General features: G+C 38.0%; 1 protein-coding gene across 2 annotated transcripts in view; it reads right to left on the minus strand.

Moving 5' to 3' along the window:
• chinmo (Chronologically inappropriate morphogenesis) overlaps positions 1 to 23021 on the minus strand; it is an 81792-nt gene that overhangs the window by 24177 nt on the left and 34594 nt on the right. For both annotated transcript variants that reach the window (XM_043413955.1, XM_043413956.1), the window contains exons 3-6: positions 13546 to 13766; positions 12239 to 12471; positions 11865 to 12112; positions 10498 to 10773 (exon numbers count right to left, since the gene is read on the minus strand). In XM_043413955.1, coding sequence (XP_043269890.1) covers positions 10498 to 10773; positions 11865 to 12112; positions 12239 to 12471; positions 13546 to 13766 — 978 coding nt within the window. The remainder of the gene's footprint in view (positions 1 to 10497; positions 10774 to 11864; positions 12113 to 12238; positions 12472 to 13545; positions 13767 to 23021) is intronic.

Here is a 23021-nt window from a genome sequence, read left to right on the forward strand (position 1 = left end):
GTAGGTGACACACGATTAACGAGGTCATGGTACTATTCAGCAAGCTTTTTCATTTTCATTGTTATTGGCTGACTTCTCTTAACTTATTATTTTTTTAGCACTAGTTCCGCGACTATAAAAGAATTCAATCAGCGAGCATCGTTTTTATTCTCGTAGCAGAAGCTAACTATTACCCTATACACATCTCACGCGACTTAAGGGATTAGATGTCCACGTATTGAAACTACAACCTACCCACCTTTTGCATAGGATTGACGAAACGTGGTCAACTCAATACCATGAGTTGACCAATTTTTCTCATTTCAGTTATTTTTTCAGTTATTCGGGCTGAGAAAAATGAGTTTTCGTACAAGGGACAATGATAATAAAAAAAATATGGGATATCGAATAAAAAAGAATGACCGAAGCTCCATCACCACGTTTTTGAAATTATGCGTTGCGATTAAAAGTTCGTTATACCTGAGACAAAGCGATTGTTACTTTTATGAAATTACCGATCTCTTACAAGTGCACATACCAAAGTAGTATTTATGTTTCACGATCACACGATCTTCATTTTCTACACGACGAGCCGTGTGCTCAGATACGGCTTTCTATTATTTGCAGTTAGATCGTTATACAAGCCAAAAAATTCAACCGTTATGTGACGACGTCGACAGGACGCCGTTATTATGGATCAAGACAACGTCACCCCTCTTCACCGTACTCCTTTCAGGTCTTTGCTGCCTGTGTAATTCGTTGTTTGGTAGATTCTCACGAGCCCTGGAAATATACACCGTTAGAAAGAGAGAGAGAAAGAGAAAGCTCGCTTTCTCTCTCGCTCTCGCCTACTCATACGCACACATGCACACGTGTATGCACGAAAGATAGATCATTTCGTTTTGACTTTTCTATTGTTGTTTCTTCTTGTACTCATTAAAATCTTATTTCTAATCATTTTTACACAACGAACCGGGAACGCACGTTTGGCACGAATTTACGAAAATCTGGATCCTTCTCTGGATCCTTAAAGATCTCAGAATGTGCAGCACAATGTATTCAATTTTGATGTGTTTGGTTCCCATCTTTCGAATGAGAATACTCGGAAAAATAACAAAATGACATGGGGGAAAAAAACATTGATAAAAAATAGGAATGAAAAGCAAAAGGACCTGTCTTACGTATAAATAGAGATGCAAACGAAAAGACCTTTTCTACGAAATATTGCCTAGAAAAAATGTTCGCAGCGAAATATTAATAACTTTATTTGAAAACTCGATTATGACGGTATCGGGTGCATATTTGGTGTATAACATTTTCAGATACTTTCTAATGACTGTGACTGAAATCCGAAATAAGCTGTGAGGTTAAGATCAACAGGAAGGACGGCAGATAGATAAGACCACTTAATTCTTTGTTCCACGCTAGAGTCGATGAAATGAAAATTCACCGTTAGACGCGTTGAAATCGCTGTGAGAATGCCTGCTGAATTTGAGACGCCATGAATTTTCGTACATATAAATGCGAAGACTAACTATGTTATAATTCCCCCTATATGTAACATAACGGGAAATGAGAAAAACGAGCATCCCAATTGAAATTTAGAAATTGAAATTTAGAATTTAGAAGGTTCCTTCGTTATATGATTATTGAACAACTAAATCAACGAATTTTTTTGAACAAAAGAATCATGTTTTCTAATGAAAAATTAGATTTTTGTTAAAAGTCTCGCAACTCGTGGATTTTATACTATTTTATATTATTTTGAAATAGTATCACAATTTAAGATAAGAGTCGATTCTCCTCGACGATTTCACACTTTCAATAATAACTTCGCTACAAACAACGCGCGATTCTTATACACATTAGGGTGGTCCTTATTTGGGGTTGAAATTTTGTTTCTCAAATTCCCCCCCTGGTTCGATTCTAAATCACTAAAAAAGACACCACAACAAAGCTGTGGTCAGTGGGATGATGGGAAAGGGTGCCGGCAAGCCCGGTCGTTGTTTCTACTTCAGTCAAATTTGTGTTTGCTTTATCTTTGGCTCCTATTCTTTTTCTATGTATAAATCACGTCGAGCCATCCAAGTGTACTCGAAACCCTTGTCAATCGTCATTAAGAACAACCATTCAAGTATTTATTTAACATATAGTCGTTGAAAATTCGAATTACAATATTTTCCCGTATACCCAGGAATAAATCGTCACATGATTTTTTATTCTTTGCTTCTGAATTTCGATAATAGACAACTTTTCTATCGTTTTTCTATTCGTCGAGAGAATTATATTTTCTAAAATTTCTAGATCATTACTTCCTCTGATATTTTCTTCATGACCTAGAGGTAAACCGTTCTATTTGCATGCTATTACTGAATTTATATATCTGTCGTTTTCGGGATCCATTACTCAAGAACAGCCTTTTTTGAGGGCCGATGAAACGAAGTAGTCTTGTTTCGTAGGCTTATGTCAGTTTGTCGGTGTTTTGATGTGAATTCTTACATCTGAGGAATTTTTTTATAACCTGATAGTCAGGCGCTATGTTGAGAGACACGGAATAAAAGAACTGTTTTGAGAATTTGTTTGTCAAAAGAAAGTCGAACGTAACGCCGAAAGAGTTTTGATGAATAATTCGCAATAAGATGCAATTCCTGAACCATCGGATGATTTATATCAGCATTTTATATGAAAGTTATTAAAGAATAATGATTATTTAAGAAGATTAATATTTGAGGATAGAATTTGTAGTTAAGGTGGCTTGGGCTATGCCGAGAAAACTTAAAAGATATCAGGAAGAATATCGTGTTAGCTGGACGCTGTGCCACGAAACATGATATTCGGAACGGCGTCGGCTTGCCCAGGGAAGTTGTGATAGTTGGACTCTATGCCGCAGAGTCTATAATAGGAAAACACGCAGAGATTACAAATGAAAGAATGATTCGAATAAAATGATAAATAACCGGCCCCAGCAGAAAAACATCACTTTTATATAAAATGCCTTTTTTTCAATCGATTCGAACTTGCCGGCACCATTTCCCATCATCCCACTGACACCAGCTTTTTCGTGGTGATTTTTTATTGATTTAGAATCGAACCAGGGGGGGAATTCGAAAAAAAAAATTTCAACCTCAAATAAAGATCACCCTAATACACATATACACACACACACACACACACAAATTAAAGAATATTAAAATCGAGAAATACAAAATAACAACAAAGAGATTTTAACAATAAGAACCTCCTTGAGTCAAGGGTCGTGCTGCTCAGTCGCGTTTATTAACGGAAAACACGACTGACGATTTAAACCAAGAAAATGTGTGCCAGTGAACAGGAAATTATGAAAAAAAGTTATTTGAGGATACACAGTAGTGAAAATGATTGTTACGTCCAGATGAAAGCAATTTCTTTGAGGTTGATCCTCTGCGACAGCCCCAACCAAAAGTTATGCACCGTCTGCATATTAAAAGGGTTGATAATTCGTTCGGATCGTAACAGAAAAGAGACTATATCTGTCAAACTAGATGGTCAATCACCTTGATTTTTTTTCACAATATCTGTGATATCCTGCTCCAGCTCCTTCTCGTTTTTTATAAACTTCCTAATTTTAGTACTAGCGGTAGAATTAATAATGTGCTGTTTGCCTATGAATGGTCCATATGTTACGTGTTAATTGAGTCAACTTCAATTACATATATCTCGGGTTCGGGATGATGAAACTTGTTAAAATTTTATTGAGGTGTTGTTCATATGTTAAACTATTTTATATTTAAATAATTTCCTAATTTAACTGTCTCGTGGAGGAATCACCTTAAATTACTTGGAAAAATGCATTGATTAATCTGAAGTACGAAAGTACGAATCACTTTTCATCCTTTTTTCAAACAAGAGAATCATTCTTGTCTTTCACAAGACGAACCGCACCTCTCTCTCTCTCTCTCTCTCTATCTCTATCCCACATATAGATTATTGCTGTTTGGTCTTCACTGACATCACGGGAGAGCTTGATCGAAAATTACAAACACTAACAAATTACTGCGTGCGCTTCATTTTCAACCTCAGGCGTGATGAGCATATCACCGCGTACCATCATCACCGTCTTGAATGGCTTTTGATTCAAAACCGCCGCTCTTATTTTCTAGGCGTCATGATCTACCACATTCTGCACAATAATGCCCTATCTTATCTCCTTTCCACATTCCACTTCATCGTACATCTACACTCCGCAACTCGTTCCATCTCTCTGCAGCGTACCTCTGGCGATCGTTTCCTTTCGAAATCAAAGCGGTACAGACGTTATCGCGCTTCAAAACCGAGCTTCAAAACGCTTTAAAAAATTACTTATTAAATCTTGAACTCATTGAGTAGCAGCCTAATTGTACAACTATCGTCATCTATACTTTGCACCTCTTCGTCCTTTACTCTAGTACCGTGTCTTTATTCTATGTACGTATTTAACCGCGTTCCACAATCTAAACTCTCATCTATTGCTTCAAGTTGGACATTATAGCGTTATTTGTATCAATCTCACACCGGAACACTCACAACTGTATTCTCTATCTTTATTCTTATTTTTATTTTGATTATCTTATTTTTGTCATACATTGCATAACTCTACTCTCTATTCAGCTTTTTGCGTACTGTCTGCGTACTACCTTGATTCTTAGTGATATTTCATTTTATTTTTATATAAGTTCTATTTTATAATTATTTTTATTTTCTTTTTATCTTGTTCATATTGTAAAAATCCTATTGTACTCTTTTTTTTATCTTGCGCGCTTTAGCTTGCTTGGACGGAAATACACAATCAATCAATCAATCTCTCTCTCTCTCTCTTTCACTAAGGGAGCAACCGAGAGTTGTAGATCTTCGTCGTCTATGATTACAATTCGTACCGTTTCGTCGTTCATCGTGCGCACTTTGTCGTAATTTGCCAGTGAAAATGCAGTAATTTGGCCAATGAGAAATCAATCATCATCTCTCTCTCTCTCATGATCTGGACATGATTTTCATATTCGAATCATGAAGTGGAAAAATTGTTATGATTAAATGTGATATAAAGTGCCAAGTTTTTCATTCACACACCGTTGGAAGTTACTTATACTCATATGTTCAAGCTTCGAACGTCTAAAAATGTAACAATATAGTCTCACAAAATTACATTCGCGCTCACGGGGTCGAGTAGTATACTTTTGAATATTCAAATAAATTTTAAAAGGGCATTGTTATATGCTGGTTGGATTTTTGTGTTTCGTTCTACAGAAGAATGCATTTTGACAGAGCTGTCGATATGACGACAGTATAAAGTTTAACTTCAATACCCTGTTTGAACTATAGGAATTTTGATTCCGCTCAGTTAAGGGTATTCTATTTTTTTTGTTTTTTACATTCAGTGTCATTTTTGTGTTTAGTTACATATATTTGATCTTGTCCTTCATGCCAATTTATGAACTGGATTGCTACTTGGAGGCGTACAAAGAAGTTTTGTAGATTCCAAATTTCTATGAACGAATTGCACAAAACATACATATTTTCCAACTCAGGTGGCCGATTCAAATAGCTCACGGTATCGTTTTTTCAGTATACACAATCTTGTTTATATGCAACAGTCACTATTTGTGGGTATGAAAAGTATGCTTGACGCTGAGATAAAGCAGATGTAAGGCAGACTCGAGGCACGAGGCTCGAGGCGAGTCACCCATTCCATTTTTTTCTTCGTCTTGTTCTTTTGCTGCGATGTAAATAAGGACGAGCCGTAATTAGCTCAAAACCCAAATGTTGATTACTATTCCGATTTGAAGAACAATTATAAGGACAGAGAATACCGAGGTAGAGCAAAGAATATAGATTAGAAACTCTTCCGGGTTTCCCATTCATCGCATCAATATACCTTTCAATCGTTAGTCTTTCTTCCTCCTTCCTCACGAAGGTATTTTCTCGATTCCGATTTTGGACACGATCATCCCCACGCGGACACAAATATTCTTTTTATTCCTGATATGGAGGAAAGACATTACATATAGTACGGCGATATATCAACTTTATATTCATTCAATTTTAACCTTGCGACCAGGCAAACTTTGAAGAGAACTTATAATCCTAGAAGATAATTCGATTAGTGGAAAATCCATCCCGTTTAAACGGATTGACAACGAAAGGTAAGCAGTACTCTATCTTCGAAAAGACATTTTTTTTCAAAATATCATTGCGTTTTCCAGACCCATGAACCTGTATAAAGCAATCGAGGAATAAATTTCTTTAAAAAAAAAAAGCCCCAAAATCCTTAAAAACGTATACCAATGGGAAATGAAGCTTTTCAATGGCTGCCGCGACAAATGCTTTGCCTTAAGGTGATGGAGCAATCGCTATCTCGCCACCGTGAGTGCGAGAGAGATAGCTGCAATTTTCGAAATTGAATATGTTCGACACGGTTCGATCAATAAAAAAAAGCCCCTGTCAGCGTATTTTTGCCATCTTTCCGCGTCCGCTGACAGAGCCTTTTTTTGATTAGTCAAACGACAGCGGAGAATTTTCATTTCGAAAATTCGAGGTGAGGTTAGTCGACTGATCTATGCTCTTAAGATGGATCTACGAAGTAAATATTTCGAATCGGCCGCGCCAGGCGCCGATTACGGATATCGCAATTTTCACATTTTCGGTACACAGTTTCACAGTTTGGTTACAGAAGTCTAAATATTAAGAAATTGATCAAATTTGGTGATAATGTTCTTCAACATCAAATGCGAAAATACAAATTTTTTCAAAATTTTCTTCTATACTTAGTTATCTATAGTAATTACGCATTAAAGCAGATTTCTTATGCCCGGAATGTATACCTATAATATATGGAAACGCTACGCTTATATACACGTGAATTTTAGTGATCAATTACTCGATAACTGTGTAAAAGAAAAATCTTAAAAAATTTGTGTTGTCAAATTTGGCACTAAAGAATATGTTCACCAAATTTGATAAATCTCCGAACTTTTTGAATTTTTTTATGTTTTTAGTATGGTTAAGCATGGCAACGTTGTATCGCTCGTACCGAAACTCGCTAATAAGTCCAAATCGACTGGAGGATGTTGGCACTTGGCGATTAAAATAAAAATTCGAGCCCATTTCACGAAAATCAATCTCAAGCTAAATTTAAGTTTCAATAGGGGGGGGGGGGGGGGGGGGGGAAACAATACAAAAGTGCACATTATTCGTGAGCTATAACATAAAATTTATCACATATGAATGCGAAAGCATAAAAGAAGGACACCCAATGGAGTGACGCGCTCGGTGATAAATGGAGATGTAACACTGCGAGAAGAAAAACGGAACAAGAGCTGGACTAAAATCGACCGTGAATTCGCGGAGAAAAATCTGCTCACCATTGCACATCCTTACAAACATGTGTATATGGATGATAGGCCAACGGACATAAACGGCGAACGTATACCTACACGCGCATAGGCACACCGACGCGTGCATACCGCACACAATCCGAAGAAGCACGCGTGCGTTCGCCAGCAAGTTCAACGAACTTGTGAGTCACTGTGTCACTCGCATTCGGCGTTCCCTCACCAGCCCTCCCATTTATTTTCCCTCCCTGACTCAGACCTCCCACCACTTTGAGACTCCCATCAACCAACGAGCTGTTAGCGACACGGTGGTCCTCGGCTTCAAACGACCCTGGAATCGCATGCGATAGTCGAGTACGCTCGCGATTTACGCGTACGCGGCATCTCTTCTTTACACTTGCATATACATACATACATATATACGCATGTGCACATTGTAACTACTACATCCGCGTGTGCGTCCTTCTCTCTCCCTTGCTCCCGATATGCACATATGTATATATTATATACATATCACGACCAATTATTTCTTTTTTTTTTTTAGTTCCTTTTCGAGGTTTATTCCTTTTCGAGTTCCTCCTCGCGAGCTCGAAAATACGTTTCGATCAACAACTATATCATCTTACGAAAAACAGAAATAGCCCTCGTCCGTATATATTATGTACGATACTTGACTCTCCCGCAACGTCGCAGTTTATTCACATTCAATTTGTTGTTCAGATAAATGACACTGACACATGATTTTTCATTTCTATAGATACTCGGCGCGGGCCGCTGTGGCACGCGTTTGGGTCAACATTTCACGGAAAAACATTTCTAGCCTACTTCTGAATAATTTTGCATGCGCGTATTAACCCTTAATAGTCACACGGGGTATATTGGACCCCAGGCGTTTTTCGACCGACGATACCAAATAGAAATTTCAAGAAAATGGGACTCGTGGTCCCCTCGGTCGACAGTTCGAACCTTTGAATAGAGAGCCTCATCGTTATTATTTGAAAGAGCCCGTTAGTTTAGTTTTGGTAGTCGATCAAGTCAGACCGTGCGAAGATCTGGGGTCCGATCCACCCCAGCGTGACAAATTTAACCAATACTACCTGAAAGCGTGATTTCTCAGGTTCTCAGGAACGAGTTGATTTTTTTTTTTTTTAATTGAAAATTACGATTTCTACACCAATTTTTGTGAAAAAAGTCATTTTTCCTGCATTCTTTTCTTTGACATTTTTTTTAATATTAAAAATAACACGAATAGAATAAAATCGTTATGGTCGTTTCTTAAAGGTTCAAAATACATTGCAGTATTTTTATTTGATTTTTTTTTACAGTTTTTCAATTATTTATCGTCCCCCAAAGTGAGTGGGGTAGTACTTTAGACCCCGTGTGATGACTATTACACCAGAAACTTGAGGTGTGACTAGTAAGGGTTAAAGTGCAAACTTGCGTTTTACTCGGATGTTAAGTTATTGACAAGCTCTGCGCCGAATATCAGAGATAATAGTTGATCCAAAATTTGGACTCGCACCGATAAATCATTTATTTATCATATAACTTAATTTTTCCTCTCAGTTCGCTGCTTGTCTTTGTGTCTTGCGAATAAAGATTAATCGATACGATCATCTCGTACTGAAAAGCTCAGCCGACCCAAGTTCGAACTCGACTCCAGTTTTATTGGCAATATCGAATGCCCGAAACTGAAAATTAATTAAAGCCTTATGCGCGAATGTTTAAGTATATACATTATCAAGGAACGAGATCAGACGCACGTTTAATTAGTAAAATCAAATGTTTGGCCTTACATATGAATTCCAGATTCGATGCCGAGATATATTCTTCACTCCTTCAGAGATAAAAGGAAAAAAGGGTCGAAATCGAATACATAATGCCGGACGTTGACATATAACGAAACGAAACGAAACCAAGTTTTATGCTGAACCAAAATATGTCAAACAACGAGTTGAAAATAAAACCTTGATCTTCGATCACAGTATTGTAATTATAATAGAGAAGCTATACCGCAGATTGTAATTAATTAAGAACATAATTTTAAAATAATTAATCATTTCGTTATTCGGTCCAAATTCGGGAATTCCTTTTGTTCTTTTATAATCGTCGAATATTGTTAGATTTTCGATTGTGGTATCTCCCGAAAAAGGATGCATCGATATTGAATAGAAGGGGAGCACTGGAGCGTAACTTAAGATTACATAAAACATGGTTTGTCAGACCAGGAAGCGATGGTGGCAGGTGTACGCCGGGAATCATCCAACGCTACGAAACACACTCCTTTTCCTCTGACTTCCAGCAACTCAAAACTACAAAAATTTCAACACGAATTGAACGTTTTTTCATCGTCGTCGCGTACACCGTGGCGAGTTTTTCGATTGCCGGTACAATCTTGTCGCATACGATCGAATCGGACAACTCTATGAGGTATATCTACGTGTATATCGTTTAGGTCGGCTGAATTCGCAAAAATGAAGTATTTCCACGAATTATACTATATTGATACAACAGTTAATGAAAGAAAAACCTTTTGCCAATGAGCGATGATCGTGTCTCCCACTGAAATTACGATTATACATTATATATTTAATATATGATTCATGTAATGAGAAGTAATTTTTAATAGCAGCCCACATCGTCTTATCCTGACTGTGAGTTTGCATAACCCCAACGTCGTAGCTAAATAGAATAATCATATTTAGAATTATGGCGGAGAATCGGGGTAAACATAAATTGCAAAAACGTTACTCTTATTGAATCATTTGACGATGTGACGATTTGCGCATGATCATTACGTCGATATTTATAATTCGAGTGTTCGTTCAACCCCTAGTTTGATTTACCATTTCTCGATATAATGGGACAAGAATCAATTGATTATTTTTTCTCTGGAGCATATTCGATACCGGAATTATATATATTGATTTCTCAGCAGTATACCGATTACCAGAAAGTCAGTTTTCACCATATCGTATGTATGAATAAGTTATAAATGAAATAAAAGAGAATTTCATTTGGAATGAAGCTTAATGCTTATAGAGCCTCATTATTTTGTTAGTTTAGCTTCTAGCCGCAGCTATACGCGGACTTATTGTAGCTGTGAGAAGATAAAATAATATTAAATAATATTGTTTGGACGAAATAGAGGAATAGCTTTTTTTTTTAGACTCACCGTCCGGCGTGCTGACAGTGCCTGCCTTGTTGATTTTCGAATTCCATCTCGCCGGTGTGGTCGGAGCTGGGCTGAGATCGGGTGTAGGTGGATGAGCAAGGGGTACGATACTGGGTCCGAATTGCGCGACGTTGGGCTTATGATCACCCGTTATACCGTAATTAGAAGCTTCGAAACCTCGGCCGACCGTGTAAACCTCCCCCGATAATCTCTCAGCCAATTTTTCTGCCCTTTCACGATCCGTCAAGCCCGCTGGTTCTTGCTTTATACGAAGATCTAAAGGTACACCACAATAACAATTGATCGCGTTTCATCATTCAATTTATTCGCCCATGCAGCGAAACGAAAAATTCAAATATCATCTAGTTCGCCGTTCAATTATTTCCAATTATTTCAACTAGTCGTTCTCTCAAATAGCATCACAATATGCACGAGACTATTGCTATTATTTTAATTAACATTTTTCATCAATCAATTATTATTTTTATTTTACGTATTATTTAATTTTAGCATCGAGAAGAACTGTCGAAAGCATTGTTTTCGCTTTATCTCAGTTCAAGCAGAGAAAAAAAAACCATATTGATGCTGAATTCATAAATACTCTTCGATATATTAAAAACCGTGTATATATTTAAAAATAAAATATTTTTGAGACTCTTCGGCAGTCCGCGATGAAAGCGCTGAAAATCAATATTTTCCAATTCCTGGAACGAGTTTAGCCGTGTCAGCCTGAAAACTGGCCAACTAAACGAGTGGATCATTCGTTGATCTTCGAGCGCTACGATCTAGGAGGGAGATCGGATATGGGGGCAGAGCGAAGCACCCCGCAGAAGCTTCATCTATTGCTTACTTTCAAACAACAAAAAACCTATTCTGTAATTTTTTTTTTCATTTTCCGAATAAGAAGATTAATTTTTCTGGAGACCCAGTGAAGTACCACACAAAAACAGTCGAAGAAAAATCAGAATTTCTTTAAAATTTCTCTTTTTTGTTGCTTTTCAAAGTTTTTTTTGTTTGAAAGTTTTTCAAATTATTCCTGTTTTTTTTCCTCTCTTAAAAAAATATATACCAAATTACGAGAAAAAGAGATTGTGTTCTTCACCAAACTTCGTTCATTAATTGAAAGAAATCTTTAAAATCTCAACTAGTTCTTTGGCAAAATGAGGATTGAAAAAAAAGCCAACTCCAAAAGATTCACCATAGACATGAATCGTCTAGAATAATCATCGAATAAATTTCTCAGTTATTATTACTCTCTTCTTATTCATTGGGAGGCCGAGTTTTGGTTGTCCACGACCGACCGGCTCGAACGAATGATATCATTCGGAGGATCGAAAAAGAAAGAATAAAAAAAGAATGTTTCTTACCTTCCGCAACGCTTTCTTTGTGCTCACCATTTCCCCTCTCCTCGGACCTGTCACGTTCGAGTTCGCGTTCGAGTTCCGTGGGTGTGTGCGGGGCTGTGTGAGGATGAGTCGAATTTTCCGATGGATGAGTGAACGGCTGATAGAGATGATTATCCAATAAGAGTGGATGCGGTGCTGACGCTGGACGAAAAGCCGCCCCGTCTCTGAGTACACTGACCCTGCCCAGCGCATCCATTTCGCTGGGTGACCTATCAACGCCGATATCAATCATTTTTTTTTTCTTCAACGTTCTTGTCTTACTCAAAATGCCTAAAGTTCTTAACGAAGAAAACTGTATCGGATGCGGATGCGGAAAAAAAATACGAAAAAAATACCTCATTAACCTCGTTCTCTTCTGAGGGCTCTCGTAATAGTGAGCGGAACTGTAGATATTTGGTACCGCGTAAGGTGGTGCGGGGGTTGGTTCTCTCTTCATAACTCTCTCAGCAACCTCGGCCTCGAGAACCTCGGCATTCCCGGTTCCAGAATCCGTCGATGAATTATTGTTCTCGGCTGCGTGTCTATGAGCCACCGCGAGCTTTTCGTGCTCTATCGACAGACCCTTGACCTGTTGTTGTTTTGTTGTAGTTTTTTTTTCATTTTTTTCCTTCTCCGATATTAATTAATATACGATATGGCAAAGAAGATTCGAAGGTACAACAATGCGTTGACCCATTTAATCTTGAACTTGAATTCCTAAAATTCTCTACGCTCGAACTTTACGACCGACTTATTCTTTTCTTCTCGCAGTAGAAAAAAATAATGTTTTACCATGAGAGAATTGTCAAGAATCGACTGACCGTTCCACAGCAGATATTTTTCACGAGTAAACAACATTTTCACATCTCATTTACCTGAATTTTTGGCTTCTATATTTTTCAAAGAACCGAATATTAAACCTTTCGTGTCATTTTTATCGATGCATAGATTAAAAATTTCATTCAAATTATCTCATTACGAAACAAAAAATTGAGAAAAATTTTCAGCCATTATCCTACTAATGCAATTAATTTTTCAACTTTTTTCACTTAGTTCCTCCGAGGAGCATGACTGACTGAGTAAATACCCGTTTCTCCTCTCGTTGTCTTGTATTTTACATAATCTCATTTTTTGTAAAGCACTCAAACTTGAGGAAACATTGATGCACTTATTGAGAGGAAAAAAAATGCCTCGACAATAAACTTTATACTATAAAAAATGGATGAGGGAATATTTTTGTAATATATAGTAATCGCATCTCGAAGAAAGCATACTCTGAAAAGCTATTTACAATATTATTGTTATCATTATTATTATTTATCAAATTATCCGTCCAAAGTGAATGAATAAATTTGCATTTTGTTTTCCGCTCACGAATATTCCAGAAAAAATTAACCACGATTCTTAATAAATATATGTATCTACTTCAAATTTGATTGGGTTCGAGAGATGACTTCATTCGAATGTGCCTTTTTCATGATAAAAGATATTAAAATTTCTCATAATAACGAAATATTTTCATGTATTTTCTGGGAAAGCAAATAGATTCGATTTTTACGATATATAATCAAGGATAATTGGAATAATTTTTGTAGAAGAAAATTTGATGATGTGTGTGTGTGAGAGAGAGAGAGAGAGAGAGAGATACGATTGTGAAACGTACTTGAAGACACTCAGCAGCCTTGAGGAAAGAGCTGAGCGACTCTTGTGACACATGAACCTCGCCTCTGTACATAAATTCGAGGAGGGACGCCATGTTGTGTGCACTCGTGCCATCCAATATGACGATGAGACCCGCTGGTGAGGGTGGCATACCCTCGAACAACTCTTGAAAGTGTTTGCTGCATGCCGCAAGTATGAGTCTGTGCGCTTTGAATGTGACACCTGCAACAATGAACCCCACGAAAAAGGTATCCTTACAGTAAAACAACATCAACCATTATCATTTATTTATTTTTTAAATCATTTCAAATTCTATTTGAGCCTTCTGATTTCTCACCGTTCGGAATTTCAACTCCGCCCCCAACGTTGGAGTCCAACGGAATAAATGAAAAAAACATTTGTAATTCACCAATTTTTTACGTAACGAAGTATCAGTACAGATTGAAAAACTACGAATTGCGAATTCGACATGAAATGAAATTGGAGAACTACTCGAATTATTAGAGGTTTTTTTTTGTTCATATCGTTGGACTCCAAAGTTGCAAACTTCAGGGTCATCTAAAATTTGAAATGACTTTCCTCATTTAAAAATTGCGAAATTTTATAATTCAGTAGAGGTGCTTCAAAAACTTAAGGCAAAAGTATACAAAGTAACCCCACCTTCATAGAGGGGTGGGACCAAACTTAGTATTCAATGAAAAAATGATTTTTTTTTAAATTGAAATTTTCTTTGTTGAAATTTATTCAAACTATTCGACTGAAAATAAGGGGTAATTGCATGATGCATATGTAATAATTATACAATGTTATCTCAATAAAGATAATTTTATAGTGCTCTTATATTTCTGTGGATACACACCTGAAAGCGAAGAAAATCCACATTTAGTAAAACATTAGCAATTCTAGTCGTTAAATGGTGTAGCCTTAACGTATATCTGTTACGTCTGATCGTGTCAAGTTTTAAACATAGATGTCTATTTAATATATAAATGGCATTTACGCTATAAATGTATTGCAGCTATGTGACATATATTGCATATATGTTCATTTTCCATATTCATTCTGTGTGATCATAAAATGCGGTTTCGAAGGCTCTGTAACGTATGAGTTTGCAAAAGCAATAGAGTATGTCTTGTACAAAGAACTTCCTATTCTTTCAAAAATCTATCTCGTGGAATAAATTTTGTTCTCTACCATGCACCTTTAGTTATGTTATTAGCCACAAAAATGTGAGAGAGTTAATTTTTCAAATAAGACCTATATGTTACAAAAAATGTATATACTGTGTACTTCGTGGCAAAATCTCACCTCGTTTTGTAGTTGTGAAATTTTTTTGTTGGATTAACAAATCGTTTTGAAATTATTAAATTTGTTTATTCAAAGATATTTTCGTGTCGTATATTCGAGACAAAAATTTGAATGTTTGCATGGAGCACATTTTTTATGGGTCAACAAATTTCGTACGGTATATCATTCTTGATACGTTCAAATTTTGACAAAAAAAATGCCTGCCTACATCGTGATTCTATCCGATTTACCGCGACCGATATCTAACGATTTTACAACTATGTACTTGACGATTTTATTTTTCGATACGTACATATCGAGTCAAAAATGTAATCGGCCAATAAGTCAAAGAATAATATTAAAACCAGTTCAACTGGTTGTTAGATTAGGAATATAAAAGTTGTAACATTTTCAGTATTCGCAATAACGTGTATCGAGATCGTAGTAATCTCTTTGTGTAGTTAAAAATTAATCATCCTCATTTCCCGGGTTATACTAAAAAAAAATAGAAACAATCTTAAATAATTATCACACCTTTGAATTTTTTGGTTCAAAGGTTCGTAAGAATTATTCCGGAGGAATTGTGAAGAACACAACAATACATTAAAAGTTTTCGCACGTTTATGGGCTAGAAAGGCCAATTTAGGATTCATACGGGGAGATTTTTCCTCATAGGAAATAAGCATTATATTTATGTTTTCAATCGCCATGTTCGGTCTACAACCATTAACATCATTTACATATATTATCATCATCATCATCGCTGTGTGATTTTTTCGTTATTGATATTGAATCGCTTTTGTCTTCCCTTCATCAGTAGGTATAGGCATTCACCAAAAGCTCAAACAATAAAGCAAACATTCGGTCGTGTGACGGCGATTTATGAAAATTTGTTTTTTCAATATACATAGACGACAATCGATAGAACGAAAAAAAAACCATCTTGTTTTTTTTTGGAAAAATAGTTTGGTAAATGTGAAACGATATGCTGGCTTAGTTAGTGGCTGAAAAATGCAAAGAACGCGTGTCTATATATGCGCGAAAACGAATAAATTGCACCGGAAAAGCGGAAAAGCTGGATAATTTATCAAAGAAATGCTCAATTTATTTTTCTCACGGATCGATTTTTTTTCCTATTTCGTTTGAAACTTATTCTCTCTGCGCTAGTATTTGGCAACCGTAGGAAGTGGCCGAGCGTCGAACCCCTTTTTTACGACGTTGAATATGTGTGTACGTCGGACCGGAGAGAACAAACGAGGTAGCGAGTGAATTCAAAGGGGCCAATATAAAGAACGAGAACGAGAGAGAGAGAGAGAGAGAGAGAGAGAGAGAGAGAGAGAGAGAGAGAGAGAGAGAGAAAGGATAAACGAACGAGCTCGAAAAGTGGATGCCCTTTCTCGCAGGCGGCTGGCTATGTAGGCCATCTTCCGCCTCGATCTCATAATTTATGCTCTACGAACTTCCATACATATAACGAAATCACACATACACACACACGCGTGCTCGCCCGCGAACATGTGCATACACACACACACACACACACACACACACACACACACACACACACACACACACACACACACTAAAAAAGGGTGCGTGGCTTCGTGTTGATACTCACACAATCGCGTACAGGGTTCGGGGTAGAAAACGTTCGGGTTTTGGCGGAGGGGGTGCGGGCGGCGAGTTCGTATCCACAGTGACGACCGCGAGCGACCCCGGAGGAACGCGATACGATATAATAACCCGCGATATATCGCGAGAAGACACGCACAGCGAAGTAACGTGCCCGAAGAACCGTTTTCAAACCGGCAAACCTAGTTGAACCTTGGCCAACGTTTTTGCCGTAGGCGTCAACCGCGTTAATAAAATTTATCGAATTTCAAACTTGTCCGAAATGTAAGCGTTCTTCAATTTTATTACGTACCAATGTGACACATTCGCTTTATCAGTGACGAACTTTCCCTCATTCCGCCCCCGCGTACCGTCTATTCCGAATGAAAAATGAATAAATGCGAATATTTTTATATTTTTCATTCGACTCATAGAAATTTACACAATTCTCATATAAAAAAAGGCGACTTAATCTGCTGCTGAGACAAGCAGCAAATATCTACTTGCATAAATCAGTGATAATATATGCGTGTATCAAAATAAAGAGAAAATCTCAAGAGTATGTGTACGCACGTAATACAAGCTTGAAAAGAAACCGCGGCGGTAAAAGAAGAGATCCACGTTAGCGAGCAATTGGAAAGTTTATTTTGATCTTATTAAGACGGAGAAAGAACAATATGAAACCGGAGGTAGAGAATGGCTCGGTCAAGTAGATATATTGTTCGAACGACGAAGTATCGCGAGCGTGAGAAACTCGGTTATTTAATAAATTAAGGAAAAATATGCATTATGAGATAAGTATGTAGTTAGTATCGAAGAAAGGGGAAACAGTATAAGGGATAAAGATTAGCCGAGTAGATGACGGAGTGGATAAAGGGTTCAGACGACCAACCAGCACCTGTCCAACGTTTTTTTTGGCAATGGAGGGGATCGAGATCTCCCATAGCCTGGCTTCGCGTATGTGGAACACAGATTCCGGCAATGCAGTCTAACTTCTCTATCTGTCCTTTACCTTGAGAACGAATGTATCGAGTTTCGGACCCTGTGCGGTGGCGGCGGCGGTTTAAACTCCCTATTCACGGTGCTATAACCCCCGATGTATATCCCCACATTCCAAGTCATATATCGCGCACTATCCTCTTTCGTACGAATGAAGAATAACGTGCGTGTATGAATCATCAATTGGCCCGATAGTACTGCAACCTTCGAGGAATAATCATGATCCTATTTACAAATACACACACGAGAGCACGCAGGAACAATGTGAAACTATGAGGACGCACGAGGAAGCAAGACTCTATTTCTTATAGGCCTTCTCCGATGGCTCTGATTTAGAAGTCAGGAAACCAATATCCCTCGCGGCATGACTTATGGAAGCAATTTCGAGACATACTAAAAAGAATAATAACGAGAGTTGTACAAATGTATGAATGAATCGCGGTGAATGAATGATATATATGTAAACAAGCTAAGCATCGTACGTTACATTTTAATATATTTTTCTCGGTAGTTGTGAGTGGTAACGTGTGAAAAAAATGATAAAAATATGAATAAAAGTAAAGGAATATAGACTGCATGGCTACACGTGAGAACCACGCATTGATTAATTATTACCGAACGCTTCAAAAGATTGTGGGCCATTGGAATTATTGATCCTGTACGAATATATACCTGCAATTGTCGCAATATTTCCGCACCGATATAATGAAAAGCAGAAGGCTTTTTAAAATACCCTTTATATCGTAATTCGCCTCGAGTGTCGAGTTGAAGAAAAATCTCGATGAAAAATAGAGAACCATGTGCACCGGATTCGCTGTTTTTTTTATTTTTATCCTCCGATGAAAATCGATGTAGGTGGCAGTCCAGTTGATTCGATATTCGATTAATATAGTCGATGCTAACGGCGTATATGCTATCGGACGATGAATATATGACTGCGCGCCCCAATACAAGCAAAATTGACGCGATATATGAAGAGAAAAAAGTATATAGTACCCCGTTGAATCGAGGAGTAACACGTAGTACGCTAATATAAGCATAGCATATTGCCTTAATTTCAACAGAATATTTAGCGATTTACGAGCTTCGTGGGGAACATTAGCGCGACGAACAAAACTCGCGAGTTTGAAGGTATAAAAATTGGAAAATAGTTATAATATAGCTGTAATAACATACGAATTAATATATTGCTATATTATTAAGATCCGTGCGAGTTGGGTGTTTTTTTTTTTTTTTTTTTTTTTTTTTTTTTTCGTGTGCTCGAAGTATACGAAGATACGACGAGTGCGAGTGCGCCAACATATGTGAACCACATTCGTTGGAGTTTCGCCGCGTGCAGGGGCCAATGACCGTCGTTTAAGGCCTCACGGACAAACTCGCCCGTGTTACTTCGTAGGCGTAATAATACGCGCGAGCGCGCGTATTTGTGTGCGCCCGGGTGCGAGGGCACATGTGCGCATGTGCGCATTATAACCGCGGATACACATGCATGTGGGATTAAAATATATCGTGTGATACGTCTCTGTGTATTTAGACGCAGAGAATTTCGCACTAATACGAACGGCGAGCGGCTCCTACTGCTATGCGTGTCTCGTTGTCGCCGCAATGACAACGAGAACTTTCGACGATATGACGCTGTGCTGCGATCTACTCGGTAAAATCGGTGATAATTTATGTCTTTCGCCAAAAGCTATATTGTTGAGACAATATATTGCAAAATCCACGAATTAGATCGGATCCCGGAATAATTGAATTTATTCTAATTACATTCGTGCGTAATCCCAACTCTCAACGCGCGATATATGACATTCGATCTCACGTGCGTTCTTATCCACTATATATATATTTTATTAAATCTTATGTATATATTCTATTAACTTTTCTTATTTGCCCACAAATACTTATTGTTAACGATTTCACCCGCGCCTATTTATACTCGCTGATAGCACTATTTTTTCATTTATTTATTTATTTATTTATTTTTTTATCAACCTGCTTACGGCGATAAGAATGGTCGAACTAGGAGGTGTCGAAATTCATCGATTCGGAAACTTTGATCCACCATTTCGGTTTTATCGTCTTCTCAAACAATCGGGCGAATCAAAAAAAAAAGAAACAGAATCAACGCGCGAATGAGCTTGGTTGTGCGTTTACTCGCAATCGAGTAAACGAATAGCGCGCATGTATATGAATTGGAGCAACCCGTAGCGAGAAACGAAATGTAGCAAGCGCGCCTGAAAAGAAGAAAAAGAGCAAAAAGAAGTAATATGTGAAATACGATATAGAAAAAATAAGTTTAGACGGTCGTTGCGCAACACGGAGCAGTGCACTCTTCGCGGATATCTATTCATATCTCAAGGCCAAATTTCCGACCGAGAGAGTCCACGTGTGACGCGTCGGTCTGTGTAGGTTTGTCCGTGTGAGTGTTTAATTTTTTTTTTTTCTCGATGCCTACGAGTTTGAGAGCCTACGGTCGCCCCCCTCTTTTCCATCGCTTCCCCCGCCTATTGTCGTTCTCTCGCGCCGCACGCGCATTGCGTAATCCCTCCTCTCTGTTCTTTCCTCCTCATCTCGCCAATTCTCATCGTGCACATATCAAGGATCCAGGCCCCTATATGCACGATCAACACCGAGGTCAATGTCCCACTCATTGAAACTCATCCATTTTGCATTGTATTATCGCACTCATTACACATTGTGCACAAAGCACGAGTGAGAAAGTGTACCTACGTATGTATACGTGTTAAATTCACATATAAGCGATGGTAAACGAAAAGTTGAATATATTTCTACGTACCTAGATACATCAAAATTCCACCGGACGAATCGCACGTCGAATCATTATTTTTTAAATAGATGCTATAGTTCCGTATTAAAATAAAATAAAATACACCAAAACAATATGTTCGTGGGGGAAAAAAAAAAACAAATAATCACTTTTTCAATTCGGCCACAGAACGAGATCTTTGGTCCGAATTTCTTAGCTTGCAATAACTTCAACTCTATAAATATAAATATATATATTTTCTTCATTATTGCATGAAATTAACGACTTTTCTAAGAGCAGGCCAAAGTTTCATTGGAGTATCGTGTGTCATTGAAAAAGGTTAAAGGACGATTCTGTAAAAATAACATAATCGTCCGGATTTTAAGTCAAAAGAGATTATCGTTTGAATAAGCGAATGGATCAAATCGCTTCGGCGCGCACCGCAGCAGAGCTTTCCGAAAGATTGAAAAAATCATTGGATACATCAGAACTGAAACGCTTTTACTATTTTTTTACGAAACCCTATACGAAGACAAAGATATAGTTTGCGAGGACGATTGCGTGTCGGTAAAGCGTAGCGCAGTTTATGATGCCATTATATCTATAGATATATACGTGTTTGTAGTAAAAAAAACTCAGTGTTCATCAAGAATTTGACCTCGGAGCTTAGGAACCACTCCCCAAGAAAAAAAAATATCATTCCGTTGTTGAAGTTTCGCCACGTTTTTTATGAAACGTTGGATCATTTTTTTTTAATTTTTTTTTTTTTTTTTTTATTGCCGCAATGTCGCAGTTGCACATACATACTACACGCGGAGCGCGATATTATAAGCATTGAGATAAGGATATCTACCGGTAGAAAGAAATAAATCGGCACGTCGCCCGCTTCCAATATTCTCCGTATCTCGAATGATTTAACCTCTGAGAAAAATGATTCTCGCGAGATATCTCACTCAAGCTTTCCTTTTCCCCGAGTACGAATGAACAAACGACGCACGGTATTAACGCAATTTTCAAGTGAACCAAGAAAAACGTGATCGCCTTTCGAAAGGAAATAATGCGGCATACATGCGAAGATCGTCGGCGATAACTAATGGTGAGTGTCCGTGGTTCGAATAGAGAAAAGAAAACGTGATCGCTCGACTGTGTCTCTATTTTTAAAAAGGCGATGAAAAAAAAAAAGCGAGAAATGATTTTTCTGCGTTTCCAGGAAGGAGGGAGAAGAAAATTATGCGATATATTGCACGATGTACGACGCTAGGACGCTCCACGGGCACCCGAGGAAATTCGTTAAGTTTCGTACGCCACGCCGGATACAGAAATAGAATCACATCGCGCAATAACCGGTACAACTTTTAGTTGCGCTCGAACCAATAAGCATCTTCCGCGCGCGCGCGCATTTACCATCGATTCCCCAGAGAATATAAAAAACAATCTGGAAGAAGATCGCGAATTATTCATCTTATTCCCTATTTTGTTTTCTCCGTTTGCGTCATATTCGAATTAATGAATGCTACAACGGTCGAGAAAAAAGTCTATGTGACGAATAAACGAATAAAGTATGCCAAATGCGCATAACAGATTAAACGTATATTATTTGTGTTTCCACGAATAGTTAGACGTCTTTCGAGTGGGCTTTCGGGCCAATCGCAAAGGCACATCTATTGCTCAAAATTTATGAATGCATACACGCAAATAACCTTCTACAAGTGAATACGTATCAATGTATGTGTGTGTGTGTGTGTGTGTATGTGTATATAAATGGGAGATGAGGGTCAATGGACCCGCAAGGACGTTGCAGAGCAGAGTACAAAGGCCCGCAAAGGCGCACGTTCGAACCTTTTTTCGTTCTTCTTCCTTGTTTTTTTCTTTTTTCTTCTTCTTTTTTTGTACACGTTCGAGCTCTTCGAGCAATAACAGCGAAACGGAGAATCGAGCGAAAAAGAGTGCGCGAGGAGTAGGGGCAAACAAAAACTTGAGTTGCCCCGTGCTCGACCAATGGCCGCGCGGGACCAAGGCCACGCTGTGCACATGCCGCGATCTACGGAGCTGCACCCGCTCAGCCACAGAGTGGTAAAAAATAAACGAGAGAGGGATATGCGTAAGAAAGAGAAGATAAAATCGCCAGAGAGGAGAACAACGAAAGCGGTCTTGGGAGAAACCACCGCGAGCGGTGAACGAGAGCCAAGGAAGGAACGAGAGCCACGCAGGCCAATGAGAGTGAAGCGCTGCACTGATGGAGAGGGGAACTTGGCGCGGTGAACCGCAAAAAAAAGAGTGGGGAACGAGCACGAGTGGGAGTTGAACGAAATTAGAAGTTAAGGAGAATCAACGAGAGCGATATCTTCTCTTTTTGTCGAGCAAAAACAAAGCGACAGGGCCTCCAAAAAAAATATTATGGGAATGTAACCGGTGCTGCTCCCAGTCCCGCGGTTGTACGCAGGGACGTCCGAGTTTTCCAACATCCTCTCACCAAATTCTTTGTAATTTGCTGTTTTTTCGGCAACGATTCTCTCCGATAATGTAATTATTATTAATATATCGGACGACGATAGAAAAAATCATGTTTATATTATCGAATGCTGCGAAAAAGTTCGGCACAGGTGTTTGTACATGTAAAACGAACAAACAAATTTCTATCAAATATACACGTAGAGTATGCAATGAAGTTCTTAATGAATAGAACAAGCATAAAAAATTTCTTCTATCGTATCTTCGTTTTTGTGTCTGAAAAATTCAAAACGTTTTTTGTCATTCAGTTGTAGCTTGTAACAAAAAAAAAAAAAAAACATTCAACACTAAAGATCGGAATT

This window comes from Venturia canescens, chromosome 3 (assembly GCF_019457755.1).
Source record: "Venturia canescens isolate UGA chromosome 3, ASM1945775v1, whole genome shotgun sequence".
In the NCBI taxonomy this organism is placed as follows: Eukaryota; Metazoa; Arthropoda; class Insecta; order Hymenoptera; family Ichneumonidae; genus Venturia; species Venturia canescens.